At 54.6% G+C, this 16861-nt stretch overlaps 1 protein-coding gene across 2 annotated transcripts in view; it reads right to left on the reverse strand.

Annotated features, from left to right (window-relative positions):
* LOC101061917 (matrix metalloproteinase-17-like) overlaps positions 1-12979 on the reverse strand; it is an 18241-nt gene extending 5262 nt beyond the window's left edge. The window contains exons 1-6 of one of the 2 annotated variants that reach the window (XM_029837512.1): positions 12542-12979; positions 2965-3097; positions 2770-2899; positions 1633-1919; positions 1362-1538; positions 1191-1290 (exon numbers count right to left, since the gene is read on the reverse strand). In XM_029837512.1, coding sequence (XP_029693372.1) covers positions 1191-1290; positions 1362-1538; positions 1633-1919; positions 2770-2899; positions 2965-3097; positions 12542-12631 — 917 coding nt within the window. In that variant the 5' untranslated portion in view covers positions 12632-12979. Of the gene's footprint in view, positions 1-1157; positions 1291-1361; positions 1539-1632; positions 1920-2769; positions 2900-2964; positions 3098-12541 lie in introns of both variants that reach the window. The other variant, XM_029837511.1, reaches the window with a different exon arrangement.
* Positions 12980-16861: the final 3882 nt, after the last annotated feature.

Here is a 16861-nt window from a genome sequence, read left to right on the forward strand (position 1 = left end):
TCATCACCACCATCATCACCACCATCATCACCACCACCACCATCATCATCACCACCACCATCACCACCATCATCACCACCATCATCACCACCACCACCACCATCATCACCATCATCATCACCACCACCACCATCATCATCATCACCATCATCACCACCACCACCATCTTCATCATCACCATCATCACCACCATCATCACCACCATCATCACCACCACCACCATCATCACCATCATCACCATCATCACCACCATCATCATCATCACCACCACCATCACCATCATCACCACCATCATCATCATCACCACCATCACCATCATCACCACCATCTTCATCATCACCACCACCATCACCATCATCACCACCACCATCATCACCATCATCACCACCACCATCATCACCATCATCATCACCACCATCATCATCATCATCATCATCACCACCATCACCACCATCATCACCACCATCATCACCACCACCACCATCATCATCACCACCATCATCACCACCATCATCATCACCATCACCACCATCATCACCACCATCATCATCACCACCATCATCACCACCACCACCATCATCATCATCACCATCATCACCACCACCACCACCACCATCATCCTCACCACCATCATACATGTACAGGGTCCCCCCCCCCCAGCCCCCCCAGCCCCCCCAGTGCTGCGGCGTGTTCCGCCTCTTAATGATGGCGCCCAGCACAGGACGCCACTGTGAGGCTGCTGTCCAATCAGTGGACAAAGCTGAGCATCACAGCATGACGTGAACCCGTCCTGGTCCAACCAGCACTGATGGTGTCGTCTCTTCCGCGTCCCTCCACCCAAACAGGAGAAGGACCTTGGGGGAACTTTTGGGGGTGAGAACACTCAGCCTCCAGGTCAACCTTCACTCTGATGGGGAAACAGAGCCACAAAGATGGGGGGAAGGTCCGGCTCAGGGAGGGGGGGCGAGGAGGTCCGGCTTAGGGAGGGGGGGCGAGGAGGCCCGGCTCAGGGAGACTGAGTCAAAATGCTGAAAGAGTTCCCCCAAACACCATCAGGCTGGTTAGTAACAGGAAGTCAGTTACAGGAACCGACCATTTACCAGGTAACTAAAGTCCTGGTTTCATGTCCAGTTCAACCACTTTGTTCATGTCTTTACCAGAACCAGAACATAGAGGTTTCCAGAACTGACTGGGTGGATCTGTTGTCAGGAAGGTCCAGGAGGACTGGAGGTTCTGCTGTGTGTGATGGTCCACCCGGCCCACTCGTGTGAGACACCGAGTCTCGGACACCTTCAGGATGAGAAAAGGGACTTAGTGGAGTTTAAAGAGTTCCTTCAGACCCAACAGAACCGGCGCCGTACCGTAGAGCTGCCAGACCCGGACCTTGTCTTCGTAGGTCAGGTGGTACTTGAGAGGGTCCCCGACCGGGCCCTGATAGTACGGCCTCATGATGGACTCCACGGCCGAGGTGTGGATCAGACCGATGGCGTGACCGAACTCGTGAACCGCCACAGCGAACAGGTCCACGCCGTCAGCGTCTGGAAGAGGACCCAGAACTGGATCACGAGCAGCTCTGGGACACGGACCACGGTTGCTCCTCGGTCCCGGTACCACCGGGCCACCGGCACTCACCTGGCGACCTGAAGGTCCACGCCTCGTCATCATCAAAGTGCGTATCTCCGGCGCTGAACTTCTCTCCGGGGAAGAAGGCGTGCGCCACCGTGCCGCCGGGACCGTCGAACGGATAGCCGTCCTCGTGGTCGGCCTTGGTGAAGTCGATCTGGATGTCGGCGTCACTTCCTGCCACCTCGTGGAAGTTTAGCGGAGCGATGTCGCTCCAGACCTTCAGGGCGTAGTGCATGAGGGCGCGCACGGTGTCGTGACCCAGCAACGCCGAGTCCTTCGGGAAGGTGCGGACTCTGGAGGGACAGGTGGAAGGTGAGTATGTGTGTGTGTGTGTGGGTGGGTGGGTGTGAGTGTGTGTGTGTGAGTGTGTGTGTGTGAGTGAGTGTGTGTGGGTGTGGGTGTGTGTGAGTGTGTGTGTGTGGGTGTGTGTGTGTGGGTGTGTGAGTGAGTGTGTGTGGGTGGGTGTGTGTGAGTGTGTGTGTGAGTGTGTGTGTGTGAGTGAGTGTGTGTGGGTGGGTGGGTGTGTGAGTGTGTGTGGGTGGGTGGGTGTGTGAGTGTGTGTGTGTGAGTGTGTGTGAGAGAGTGTGTGAGTGAGTGAGTGTGTGTGTGGGTGTGTGTGAGTGCGTGAGTGTGTGTGTGTGTGAGTGCGTGAGTGTGTGTGTGTGTGGGTGCGTGTGAGTGTGTGTGGGTGTGTGCGTGTGTGTGTGTGTGTAGCATTAGCATTGGGGCTACATGACATTTTCCTGCCATGGCCAGATGTTTCTTCTTCTGCTAAGCTAACGCTAATCCGAGCCAGAACAGCTGGAGCAGCATCAGTCCACTGGAGGAGAGCTTCTTATCTACTCGATCACCTGACAGAAGGACGTGACCCCTGACCCCTGTGACCCCTGACAGTCGTGGCTCCAGATTAATCCAGATTAAACCGGTCGGCTCCCTTGTCTGTGGATTTGCAGGCGTTTGGGGGACAGACGTGCAGCACTGACCACTCAGAACAGACGTTCTTTACTTTAAAACCAACCAGAAGTGGTTTTGGACTGACTGAAGCATCACTGAAGCATCACTGAAGCATCACGATCATATTTTCCTCTTCATTTATTCCGAATTAACCCTGAACATGTTTGCAGCCCTCTGATTGGCTGTTACCTCCAGGACAGGTGTCTCTTGTTCCACTTGCTCTGCGGCATCAGTGCTCGTCTGCTGCGACCTGTCGACCCCTCGGGAACATCTGGCAGAGAACATCTGGGGGTCCCCATCAGGAGCAGAGTGTCCTGATCTGCAGAAGAACACAGGTCCAAGCTCCGCCCAACAGAACCGACCAGAGATCCCAACAGAACCTACCAAAGATGCCGGTCTCCTTCAGACCTCCAAACCTCTGCATGGCTCTGATGGCCCGGGTCAGGGCCTCCTGGGTCTGGAGCTGACCCGTCACAGGGTCAGGGGACGGCAGGTACCCGAACCTGCTGAGCCAGTCCTGGAAGACACGAAGAAAGCAGCTGAAGTCAGGATGTTGATCAGTCGGGGAAACATCACGTGAAGGTTGTTCTGCTCCTCATCTTCATGCTGGATCCTTTATTACAAGTCAAACTGTTATTACCACTGAACAAGAGTGTGACTGACCAAAGAACTACACGACTGACAAAACCCTGAAACAATTGTGAAGAGAAACCATGTTGTTCCAGTGGTTAACCAGGTAAACTACCAGCAACCAGTGGTAGTTTAGCGCAGGTCGTTTCACCATTGGTAGTTTACCAGTAAACCAGCTTCTATCAAACAGAAAGTGCAAAGAGGCTGAAACTAAAGATCTGCTGCAGATGAAGGACGGGACTGAGGCCACAGATGAGAGGAAGGGGAATTATGGGTAAAAGAAGCATCGTACGCAGCCCCGACGAGAGGGATGATGGTCCACCAGAGCTGAACCCGACTGGACTTTCAAACTCAGGATGGAACCAGCGATGGACTCAAGCGTTTCGCCGTAAGTATCGTGTAAACGTGGCGACTGCACGTGTAAACGTGGCGACTGCACGTATAAACGAGGCGACTGCACGTGTAGAGGTGGCGACTGCACGTGTAGAGGTGGCGACTGCACGTGTAAAGGTGGCGACTGCACGTGTAGAGGTGGCGACTGCACGTGTAGAGGTGGCGACTGCACGTGTAGAGGTGGCGACTGCACGTGTAAAGGTGGCGACTGCACGTGTAGAGGTGGCGACTGCACGTGTAGAGGTGGCGACTGCACGTGTAGAGGTGGCGACTGCACGTATAAACGAGGCGACTGCACGTGTAAAGGTGGCGACTGCACGTGTAGAGGTGGCGACTGCACGTGTAAAGGTGGCGACTGCACGTGTAGAGGTGGCGACTGCACGTGTAGAGGTGGCGACTGCACGTGTAGAGGTGGCGACTGCACGTATAAACGAGGCGACTGCACGTGTAGAGGTGGCGACTGCACGTGTAGAGGTGGCGACTGCACGTGTAAAGGTGGCGACTGCACGTGTAAAGGTGGCGACTGCACGTGTAAACGAGGCGACTGCACGTGTAAAGGTGGCGACTGCACGTGTAGAGGTGGCGACTGCACGTGTAGAGGTGGCGACTGCACGTGTAGAGGTGGCGACTGCACGTGTAAACGAGGCGACTGCGCGTGTAAACGAGGCGACTGCACGTGTAGAGGTGGCGACTGCACGTGTAAACGAGGCGACTGCGCGTGTAAAGGTGGCGACTGCACGTGTAAACGTGGCGACTGCACGTGTAAACGAGGCGACTGCACGTGTAAACGAGGCGACTGCACGTGTAGAGGTGGCGACTGCACGTGTAAACGTGGCGACTGCACGTGTAAACGAGGCGACTGCACGTGTAGAGGTGGCGACTGCACGTGTAAACGTGGCGGCTGCACGTGTAAACGAGGCGACTGCACGTGTAGAGGTGGCGACTGCACGTGTAAAGGTGGCGACTGCACGTGTAAAGGTGGCGACTGCACGTGTAAAGGTGGCGACTGCACGTATAAACGAGGCGACTGCACGTGTAAAGGTGGCGACTGCACGTGTAAAGGTGGCGACTGCACGTGTAGACGAGGCGACTGCACGTGTAAAGGTGGCGACTGCACGTATAAACGAGGCGACTGCACGTGTAAAGGTGGCGACTGCACGTATAAACGTGGCGACTGCACGTGTAAACGAGGCGACTGCGCGTGTAAACGAGGCGACTGCGCGTGTAAAGGTGGCGACTGCGCGTGTAAAGGTGGCGACTGCACGTGTAAACGAGGCGACTGCACGTGTAAACGAGGCGACTGCACGTGTAAACGAGGCGACTGCGCGTATAAACGAGGCGACTGCGCGTGTAAACGAGGCGACTGCACGTGTAGAGGTGGCGACTGCACGTGTAAACGAGGCGACTGCACGTGTAAAGGTGGCGACTGCACGTGTAAACGTGGCGACTGCACGTGTAAACGAGGCGACTGCACGTGTAAACGAGGCGACTGCACGTGTAGAGGTGGCGACTGCACGTGTAAACGTGGCGACTGCACGTGTAAACGAGGCGACTGCACGTGTAGAGGTGGCGACTGCACGTGTAAACGTGGCGACTGCACGTGTAAACGAGGCGACTGCACGTGTAGAGGTGGCGACTGCACGTGTAAACGAGGCGACTGCACGTGTAAAGGTGGCGACTGCACGTGTAAACGTGGCGACTGCACGTGTAAACGAGGCGACTGCACGTGTAAACGAGGCGACTGCACGTGTAGAGGTGGCGACTGCACGTGTAAACGTGGCGACTGCACGTGTAGAGGTGGCGACTGCACGTGTAGAGGTGGCGACTGCACGTGTAGAGGTGGCGACTGCACGTGTAAACGAGGCGACTGCACGTGTAAAGGTGGCGACTGCACGTGTAAAGGTGGCGACTGCACGTGTAAACGAGGCGACTGCACGTGTAAAGGTGGCGACTGCACGTGTAGAGGTGGCGACTGCACGTGTAAAGGTGGCGACTGCACGTGTAAACGAGGCGACTGCACGTGTAAACGAGGCGACTGCACGTGTAAAGGTGGCGACTGCACGTGTAAACGTGGCGACTGCACGTGTAAAGGTGGCGACTGCACGTGTAAACGAGGCGACTGCACGTGTAAAGGTGGCGACTGCACGTGTAAAGGTGGCGACTGCACGTGTAAACGTGGCGACTGCACGTGTAAACGAGGCGACTGCACGTGTAAACGAGGCGACTGCACGTGTAAAGGTGGCGACTGCACGTGTAGAGGTGGCGACTGCACGTGTAAACGTGGCGACTGCACGTGTAAACGAGGCGACTGCACGTGTAAAGGTGGCGACTGCACGTGTAAACGTGGCGACTGCACGTGTAAAGGTGGCGACTGCACGTGTAAACGAGGCGACTGCACGTGTAGAGGTGGCGACTGCACGTGTAAACGAGGCGACTGCACGTGTAAAGGTGGCGACTGCACGTGTAAACGTGGCGACTGGCACCCGCCCAGGGGCAGGTTCTCACCCGCCCAGGTGAAGGTTGGCACCCGCCCAGGTGAAGGTTCTCACCCGCCCAGGTGAAGGTTCTCACCCGCCCAGGTGAAGGTTGGCCTGTGACCAGTTTCAGAGGGAGAATTCAAACTCCGTTTATCTCCCATCAACTGTGGAGAAACGACGACGGCCCAAACCTAATTAGCTCCTGAATAATTCCGGAGCTAATGGAAGCTCAAGATTCCGCTGCAGCGTGACTGTGGCCCTGCAGATTAATGGCCTGATTCAGGCGCTCGCTACATCCCAGCAGACTCCAGCCGAGCCGAGGTCGCTCTTCATCCATCAAACCCAGAAACGGAGCAGAGCCGCGGCTCCGGTGGCTCTGGCCTCATGACCACGGAAACCATCAGCAGCTGCTGGGCCCCTTCTGGAGCCCTCAAAGGTTGAAGGTGATGCAGAAGGTTGAAGAACCACGACCCCGGCTGACATTCAGGAGGAAGATCTGAGACCAAGTCAAACACAATCTTGGTGACCCAGGAGGTCGGGTGGAGACCAGAGTCATGACAGATGACCCGTTTATTCAGGACAGAAAAACCAAATAGGACAAAAACGTGGGAACGTTGCCGACCACAGCAGGAGCACGACCAACCAGCACAGGTGAATGGACATCGGGAACAGACAGTCAGAAGATGCTGAGATGTTCCTGCTGCTGATGTGACCAACGTTCTCAATGTTCATTCAAGTTTGGAGGAAAACAGAAAAGCAGAAAGAAGCGACTGAAAACCCGAACCTACAACACACGCTGCTCCACAGACAACTCACGCTGCTCCACAGACAACACACGCTGCTCCACAGACAACTCACGCTGCTCCACAGACAACACACGCTCCTCCAGACAACTCACGCTGCTCCACAGACAACTCACGCTGCTCCACAGACAACTCACGCTGCTCCACAGACAACACACGCTGCTCCACAGACAACTCACGCTGCTCCACAGACAACACACGCTGCTCCACAGACAACTCACGCTGCTCCACAGACAACTCACGCTGCTCCACAGACAACACACGCTGCTCCACAGACAACACACGCTGCTCCACAGACAACTCACGCTGCTCCACAGACAACACACGCTCTTCCAGACAACTCACGCTCCTCCACAGACAACACACGCTGCTCCACAGACAACTCACGCTGCTCCACAGACAACACACGCTCCTCCACAGACAACACACGCTGCTCCACAGACAACTCACGCTGCTCCACAGACAACTCACGCTGCTCCACAGACAACACACGCTGCTCCACAGACAACACACGCTGCTCCACAGACAACTCACGCTGCTCCACAGACAACACACGCTCTTCCAGACAACTCACGCTCCTCCACAGACAACACACGCTGCTCCACAGACAACTCACGCTGCTCCACAGACAACACACGCTCCTCCACAGACAACACACGCTGCTCCACAGACAACACACACTCCTCCACAGACAACTCACGCTCTTCCAGACAACTCACGCTGCTCCACAGACAACACACACTCCTCCACAGACAACTCACGCTCTTCCAGACAACTCACGCTCCTCCACAGACAACACACGCTCCTCCACAGACAACACACGCTGCTCCACAGACAACACACGCTGCTCCTCCAGACAACACACGCTGCTCCACAGACAACACACGCTGCTCCACAGACAACACACGCTGCTCCACAGACAACACACGCTGCTCCACAGACAACACACGCTGCTCCACAGACAACACACGCTGCTCCACAGACAACACACGCGACCTGCCAACAGCTGCCACACATCCTCCGTCAGCGACACTCGCTCACAAAGCGTCACGTCTCTGGAGGCTCCGCCCACCTGACAGGCTGACGGATCAGCTGGTTTCCCTCCAGGCTGCAGCTCTATTCTGCTCCTGAAATAATCTGTGTGCCCTGATTACGCGTCCCCTGGTGCACTTGTGAGGAGAGAGGCCACACAACTCCAGAGAAAACTAGGACAGCAGTGCTAACACACAGCTCTGACTGTGGTACCCTGTAACATCAGGCTAATGCACACATGCTAACGGCTTTCTACTGATCACTTTCAATCAGTTTCATCAAAAACTGAAAACTAAACAATAAGTAGCTGAGTAGCTCTGTCCTGTAGAGCTCCGGACTCGTGGCAGCTCTGTCCTGTAGAGCTTCAGACTCTTGGTAGCTCTGTCCTGTAGAGCTCCGGACTCGTGGCAGCTCTGTCCTGTAGAGCTCCGGACTCTTGGTAGCTCTGTCCTGTAGAGCTCCGGACTCGTGGCAGCTCTGTCCTGTAGAGCTCCGGACTCTTGGTAGCTCTGTCCTGTAGAGCTTCAGACTCTTGGCAGCTCTGTCCTGTAGAGCTCCGGACTCGTGGCAGCTCTGTCCTGTAGAGCTTCAGACTCTTGGCAGCTCTGACCTGTAGAGCTTCAGACTCTTGGTAGCTCTGACCTGTAGAGCTCTGGACTCTTGGCAGCTCTGTCCTGTAGAGCTCTGGACTCTTGGCAGCCCTGACCTGTAGAGCTCTGGACTCTTGGCAGCTCTGACCTGTAGAGCTCTGGACTCGTGGCAGCTCTGTCCTGTAGAGCTCCGGACTCTTGGCAGCTCTGTCCTGTAGAGCTTCAGACTCTTGGTAGCTCTGTCCTGTAGAGCTCCGGACTCGTGGCAGCTCTGTCCTGTAGAGCTCCGGACTCTTGGTAGCTCTGTCCTGTAGAGCTCTGGACTCTTGGTAGCTCTGACCTGTAGAGCTCCAGACTCTTGGCAGCTCTGTCCTGTAGAGCTTCAGACTCTTGGCAGCTGTCCTGTAGAGCTTCAGACTCTTGGCAGCTCTGTCCTGTAGAGCTTCAGACTCTTGGTAGCTCTGTCCTGTAGAGCTTCAGACTCTTGGCAGCTCTGTCCTGTAGAGCTTCAGACTCTTGGCAGCTCTGACCTGTAGAGCTTCAGACTCTTGGTAGCTCTGACCTGTAGAGCTCCGGACTCTTGGCAGCTCTGTCCTGTAGAGCTCCGGACTCTTGGCAGCTCTGACCTGTAGAGCTCCAGACTCTTGGTAGCTCTGTCCTGTAGAGCTCCGGACTCGTGGCAGCTCTGTCCTGTAGAGCTCCGGACTCTTGGTAGCTCTGTCCTGTAGAGCTCCGGACTCGTGGCAGCTCTGTCCTGTAGAGCTCCGGACTCTTGGTAGCTCTGTCCTGTAGAGCTTCAGACTCTTGGCAGCTCTGTCCTGTAGAGCTCCGGACTCGTGGCAGCTCTGTCCTGTAGAGCTTCAGACTCTTGGCAGTTCTGACCTGTAGAGCTTCAGACTCTTGGTAGCTCTGACCTGTAGAGCTCTGGACTCTTGGCAGCTCTGTCCTGTAGAGCTCTGGACTCTTGGCAGCCCTGACCTGTAGAGCTCTGGACTCTTGGCAGCTCTGACCTGTAGAGCTCTGGACTCGTGGCAGCTCTGTCCTGTAGAGCTCCGGACTCTTGGCAGCTCTGTCCTGTAGAGCTTCAGACTCTTGGTAGCTCTGTCCTGTAGAGCTCCGGACTCGTGGCAGCTCTGTCCTGTAGAGCTCCGGACTCTTGGTAGCTCTGTCCTGTAGAGCTCTGGACTCTTGGTAGCTCTGACCTGTAGAGCTCCGGACTCTTGGTAGCTCTGTCCTGTAGAGCTCCGGACTCGTGGCAGCTCTGTCCTGTAGAGCTCCGGACTCTTGGTAGCTCTGTCCTGTAGAGCTCCGGACTCTTGGTAGCTCTGACCTGTAGAGCTCCAGACTCTTGGCAGCTCTGTCCTGTAGAGCTTCAGACTCTTGGCAGCTCTGTCCTGTAGAGCTTCAGACTCTTGGCAGCTCTGTCCTGTAGAGCTTCAGACTCTTGGCAGCTCTGACCTGTAGAGCTTCAGACTCTTGGTAGCTCTGACCTGTAGAGCTCTGGACTCTTGGCAGCTCTGTCCTGTAGAGCTCTGGACTCTTGGCAGCTCTGACCTGTAGAGCTCTGGACTCTTGGCAGCTCTGTCCTGTAGAGCTTCAGACTCTTGGCAGCTGTCCTGTAGAGCTTCAGACTCTTGGCAGCTCTGTCCTGTAGAGCTCCGGACTCTTGGCAGCTCTGTCCTGTAGAGCTCCGGACTCTTGGCAGCTCTGTCCTGTAGAGCTCCGGACTCTTGGCAGCTCTGTCCTGTAGAGCTCCGGACTCTTGGCAGCTCTGACCTGTAGAGCTCCGGACTCTTGGCAGCTCTGTCCTGTAGAGCTCCGGACTCTTGGTAGCTCTGACCTGTAGAGCTTCGGACTCTTGGTAGCTCTGTCCTGTAGAGCTTCAGACTCTTGGCAGCTCTGTCCTGTAGAGCTTCAGACTCTTGGCAGCTCTGTCCTGTAGAGCTTCAGACTCTTGGCAGCTCTGACCTGTAGAGCTTCAGACTCTTGGTAGCTCTGACCTGTAGAGCTCTGGACTCTTGGCAGCTCTGTCCTGTAGAGCTCTGGACTCTTGGCAGCTCTGACCTGTAGAGCTCTGGACTCTTGGCAGCTCTGACCTGTAGAGCTCTGGACTCTTGGCAGCTCTGTCCTGTAGAGCTCCGGACTCTTGGCAGCTCTGTCCTGTAGAGCTCTGGACTCTTGGCAGCTCTGACCTGTAGAGCTCTGGACTCTTGGCAGCTCTGACCTGTAGAGCTCCGGACTCTTGGCAGCTCTGACCTGTAGAGCTCTGGACTCTTGGTAGCTCTGTCCTGTAGAGCTCTGGACTCTTGGTAGCTCTGACCTGTAGAGCTTCAGACTCTTGGTAGCTCTTACCTGTAGAGCTCTGGACTCTTGGCAGCTCTGTCCTGTAGAGCTCTGGACTCTTGGTAGCTCTGTCCTGTAGAGCTCTGGACTCTTGGTAGCTCTGACCTGTAGAGCTTCAGACTCTTGGCAGCTCTGACCTGTAGAGCTCTGCACTCTTGGCAGCTCTGTCCTGTAGAGCTCTGGACTCTTGGTAGCTCTGACCTGTAGAGCTTCAGACTCTTGGCAGCTCTGACCTGTAGAGCTCCAGACTCTTGGTAGCTCTGTCCTGTAGAGCTCCGGACTCGTGGCAGCTCTGTCCTGTAGAGCTCCGGACTCTTGGTAGCTCTGTCCTGTAGAGCTCCGGACTCGTGGCAGCTCTGTCCTGTAGAGCTCCGGACTCTTGGTAGCTCTGTCCTGTAGAGCTCCGGACTCTTGGTAGCTCTGACCTGTAGAGCTTCAGACTCTTGGTAGCTCTGTCCTGTAGAGCTCTGGACTCTTGGTAGCTCTGACCTGTAGAGCTTCAGACTCTTGGCAGCTCTGACCTGTAGAGCTCTGGACTCTTGGTAGCTCTGACCTGTAGAGCTTCAGACTCTTGGCAGCTCTGTCCTGTAGAGCTCTGGACTCTTGGCAGCTCTGTCCTGTACGCTTGTGATTCGAGCACATGATTTTGGATCTGATGTTAATCAGCTGACACCATTTAGGTATTCTATGATACTTGAGCTACAATTGCGAGCAACTCTGCTACTTTTGGATGTAAAAGTGGGCTTTTTTTAAATAAAAGAAAAGATGTCATGCGTATTTGTTTTCCATTATTTTAATGACGAGAAGCTTCAGCATTTTATGTTCTGTCACAACACATTTCGCTTGATGTGGGGACACTGAATGATGCGCACGCACGCACACACACACGCACACACACACACACACACACACACACACACAGAAGCCTCCACTCCTCAGCCCAGTCCCCCACAGACTGAGCTACCACATCCCAACGAGTTCTTACCCCCCAAACCAGCAGGAACCATCACATGATCTCAGAATCCCACCCAAGCAGATCACACGGCCACTTCAGGGACCATCAGCAGAAGGACCAGATCACAGGGAGATCCGTCAGTCAGCGGTGCTCAGCACACAACCGAACCAAACTACGGACTGGCACCACACCAGTAAAACCAGTCACCAAGTCCAACCGAGGCCCCGCTGTGAGCTGATAAAATTATTGGCTAAAAAGATGTCGGTACACGAGCCCAGAGGTCGTGGAAGCAACTGGAGATGTGTGAAGTGGTGGAACTGGTCTTTGTGGTCCACGTTTGTGGGGACACATGTTGGTGGTTCTGACAGACTTCAGGCTGGACTTCACAGCAGACAAAACCTACTGAAGGTTCTGATGAACAGAATCTGCTCTGGTGGTTCTGAAGGTTCTGGTGGTGACAGCCTCCACGAGTGTTGCAGCTCTGTGATTGGCTGATCAGATGATCGGAACAGTCCGAGTATAATCTCATTATTGGAATGACACGTTGCAAATGTCCGAAAATGTCCAAAATTTGATTGTTACTGAAATAATGTGTTGAGAAAAGGATGAAGGAATTATAATGATTTTTATTCAAGCAGTTTGAAAGACCAAACAGAACCCATCAGAACCCGAGGAGGACCCCGGTGTGGAGCTGCCAGTGGGAAAACTCCCAAACCAGACGGGGAGAACCGAACTCACCACCCCGGTGTCCATCTGCTCGCTGCTGCCGCTCGGAGCCGCTCCGAGCGGCCGGTAGAGACACAGGACGGGAACCAGCAGCAGCAGCATCTCCGGAGGAAGAATCCCGTCGTCGTGTGACGGATCGGATGAGTATCGGAACCCAACGAGCTGGACCCGCGGTCCTCCGACGCCGAGCCAGACACCGCAACCACGGCTCCCCCCGCCGGTGCTCCTGTCAGACCAGCCCGAGGGAGGCACTGCCTCCGGGCGGAGCACAGACCCACTGGATCCGGTACCGGAACACACGAACCACCAAGACAACGGCAGCAGAAGTGGCGACGCCGGGTCAGAACCGCGGAAAAGCGCGGGCTTCACCGCGTGCGTTCGCTTCACGAGAGCAGGAGCAGAAGAAAAGCCTCGCGCGGCGGCACGCGGAGCCTCCGGTGGACGCAAAGAGCGTCACATTAAAGGAAGGAGCTTCCGGAGAGGTCCACCAAAATAAAGCTTTCTCCACCGAAACATCGAACAGGTGAACCAGGTCCTGACCCAAACCCTCTGAGCCAAGTCCTGACACTCTGAACCAAGTCCTGACCCTCTGAATCAATCAAATCAAATCAAATCAATTAATCTTTATTTATATAGCGTCTTATACAATCAAAATTGTTTCAAGGCGATTTCCAGAATCCCAGGGCCTGACCCCAGACCAGCAACAGTGGCAGGAAAAACTCCCCTTTAACAGGAAGAAACCTGGAGCAGGACCAGGCTCATGTAGGGGGACCCTCCTGCTGATGGGGGGGGGGGGGGGGGGTAGAGAGGGAGGAGAGGAGAGGAGAGGAGAGGAGAGGAGAGGAGAGGAGAGGAGAGGAGAGGAGAGGAGGAGAGGGGTAGAGGAGGGGAGGGGAGAGGAGAGGGGGAGAGGAGAGGGGGAGAGGAGGGGAGAGGAGAGGAGAGGAGGAGGAGAGGGGAGGGGGAAGAGGAGAGGGAAGGGGAGGGAGAGATTTTGGTCAAAAGTTACTCCTCGATTCCTCACAGAGAGACTAGATGTTGATGAGATACCATCTAGAGTGATCATGTGATCTAATCTGTCCCTGAGAGGTTCAGGACCAAACACCACGACCTCAGTTTCTCCTGAGTTAAGGAGGAGGACATTTGAAGACATCCAGGACTTTATGTCTTTAAGACAGGTCTGGAGCTTCACTAACTTCTCTGTCTCCTCTGGTTTCATGGATAAATAAAGCTGAGTGTCATCAGCATAACAATGAACATTTATCCCATGCTGCCGAATAATGTTCCCTAAGGGAAGCATGGACAAGGTGAAGAGGATTGGTCCGAGTACGGAACCTTGAGGAACTCCATGGCTAACCCTACTGTATGAGGAGGGAACACCATGGACATGAGCAAACTGGTATCTATCAGATAAGTATGATCTAAACCAGTCTAGTGCTGTCCCTTTAATCCCAATCACATGTTCCAGTCTCTGTAACAGGATGCTGTGATCTACTGGATCAAAAGCGGCACTGAACCAAGTCCTGACCCTCTGAACTAAGTCCTGACCCAAACCCTCTGAACTAAGTCCTGACCCTCTGAACCAAGTCCTGACCCAAACCCTCTGAACCAAGTCCTGACCCAAACCCTCTGAACTAAGTCCTGACCCTCTGAACCAAGTCCTGACCCTCTGAACTAAGTCCTGACCCAAACCCTCTGAACTAAGTCCTGACCCTCTGAACTAAGTCCTGACCCAAACCCTCTGAACTAAGTCCTGACCCTCTGAATCAAGTCCTGACCCTCTGAATCAAGTCCTGACCCTCTGAACTAAGTCCTGACCCAAACCCTCTGAACTAAGTCCTGACCCTCTGAACCAAGTCCTGACCCTCTGAACTAAGTCCTGACCCAAACCCTCTGAACCAAGTCCTGACCCTCTGAACTAAGTCCTGACCCAAACCCTCTGAACTAAGTCCTGACCCAAACCCTCTGAACTAAGTCCTGACCCTCTGAACCAAGTCCTGACCCAAACCCTCTGAACCAAGTCCTGACCCAAACCCTCTGAACTAAGTCCTGACCCTCTGAACCAAGTCCTGACCCTCTGAACTAAGTCCTGACCCAAACCCTCTGAACTAAGTCCTGACCCTCTGAACTAAGTCCTGACCCAAACCCTCTGAACTAAGTCCTGACCCTCTGAACCAAGTCCTGACCCTCTGAACTAAGTCCTGACCCAAACCCTCTGAACCAAGTCCTGACCCTCTAAACCATGTCCTGACCCTCTGAACCATGTCCTGACCCTCTGAACCATGTCCTGACCCTCTGAACTAAGTCCTGACCCTCTGAATCAAGTCCTGACCCTCTGAACTAAGTCCTGACCCAAACCCTCTGAACCAAGTCCTGACCCTCTAAACCATGTCCTGACCCTCTGAACTAAGTTCTGACCCTCTGAACCAAGTCCTGACCCTCTGAACTAAGTTCTGACCCTCTGAACCAAGTCCTGACCCTCTGAACCAAGTTCTGACCCTCTGAACCAAGTCCTGACCCTCTGAACCAAGTCCTGACCCTCTGAACCAAGTCCTGACCCTCTGAACCAAGTTCTGACCCTCTGAACCAAGTCCTGACCCTCTGAACCAAGTTCTGACCCTCTGAACCAAGTCCTGACCCTCTGAACCAAGTCCTGACCCTGACCCTTCCAACATTTGAGCGATAAGGTGTACAAATGAGTTCAGCAGACATTAGCATAGCACGAGCATCCCAGCACAACAAAAACAACTCTGCTAACCGCTAACGAATGAGGCTAATGCGAATGCTAATGCGAATGCTCAGTTTAGGTGCCAGGTGGGTTCGGGGGACCACCTCTGCTCAGCCTTTTGGCCGCTCGGACACGTGCTCATTTGATTTTGGCTGTTTCATAAATGTGAGACGCTCGTTGGTCCGAGAGCATCACGTCCACAGCCCCACCCCTCACGGGTATTATGGGATGCACTGAGCCAGCCTCACGAACCACACAGGCTTTTATTCTGAAGCTGCTTCTTGGCGTTTCCTTTGGGAATGTCGCTCCTCAGGACCCCAACATCTGAGATGGACCTGCTGCTCATGCTGTTGCTCAGCAGAACCACGTCGGACCCCTGAAAGATTCATTCTCAACGACTTCAACTTTGAAATTGTGGCATTTTTGACCGAAACAGACTTTTAGGGACTAAACTCATTTGCTGAACGTGAACTTTGTTGTTGAAGCTGAGTTGATCTTCTGTTGCCGGCTGCAGGTGGTTCTGCTCAGGGTTCAGCAGATCGGAGCCATTCAAATGCTGGGTGAAGGATCCAAGAGGGTCTCTGCAGGGGGCCTCAGCAGGGTACTGAGGACACGTCCACTCTCAACGAAGGAGCAAGAAAACCTCAACAAAACCTCTTCATGGACTCCAAAGGAGCCACTTCCTGTGAGACGAGAACTTCAGCAGGTGAGTCCGTGAGTGGAGCACAGCTGGAGCACAGCTGGAGCAGCAAGAGGACACGAGTGTGAGGAGTTCCCGTCAGGCGGAGCTCATCACTTAGCAGCCGTTTATGATGCCAACGGCTTTATGGGACGGTGATAAAAACCTCACGTGTCCTCCGGCCCTGGAGCAACGTGGAGACCACAGGAGCTGCCAGAGGACATTTATTATCTGTGACACACACACACGCGCGCACACACACACGCGCGCACACACACACACGCGCACACACACACACGCGCACACACACACACACACACACACACACACCCACACACACACACACACCCCCCCCAGGTTTGATCAGATAACTTGAAGGCATTTGTGGATGATGATCACGTTGACGTCATCCCTCTTCTGGACTTCCTGGGCTGAGGCTGGACTTCCTGTTTGGACAGATCAGGCTGTCCAACCTTCATGTGTCGGCTGGAGAATCATCCCAAGGCTCCAGTGAGACCTGAAGACCTTCTGAGAGGTCCTCTGAGGGGCACATCTCATGTCTTCCCCAGGTCTCTGACTCCATCCCAGCACTTATTAAAGGTTTTCTTCCAGTTTTGGTGATGAACAAGGCCAAAGCCATCAAACCTTTACTAAGAATCCCTCACTGATGCTTCACTGGTTCTCCTGAGCCACATTGTGGCCCCGGAACAGGTGACCGGAGCAGCTCCGTGGGATGACAGACACATCACCTCGATCCCCTTCCAGATTCCTGGACATCGGCACCATCAGCTTTAGCTTAATGCTAACAGACTGGACAGCAGAGGTCATTGGATGGTTATTGAACATCGGCTGCAGCTCTGGCCCCGCCCCCTCGCCCCCCTTCACATTCAGGTCCTCACTGCCCCCATGGGGCTTCTCTCTGGAC

This window comes from Takifugu rubripes, chromosome 6, assembly GCF_901000725.2.
Source record: "Takifugu rubripes chromosome 6, fTakRub1.2, whole genome shotgun sequence".
NCBI lineage: Eukaryota > Metazoa > Chordata > Actinopteri > Tetraodontiformes > Tetraodontidae > Takifugu > Takifugu rubripes.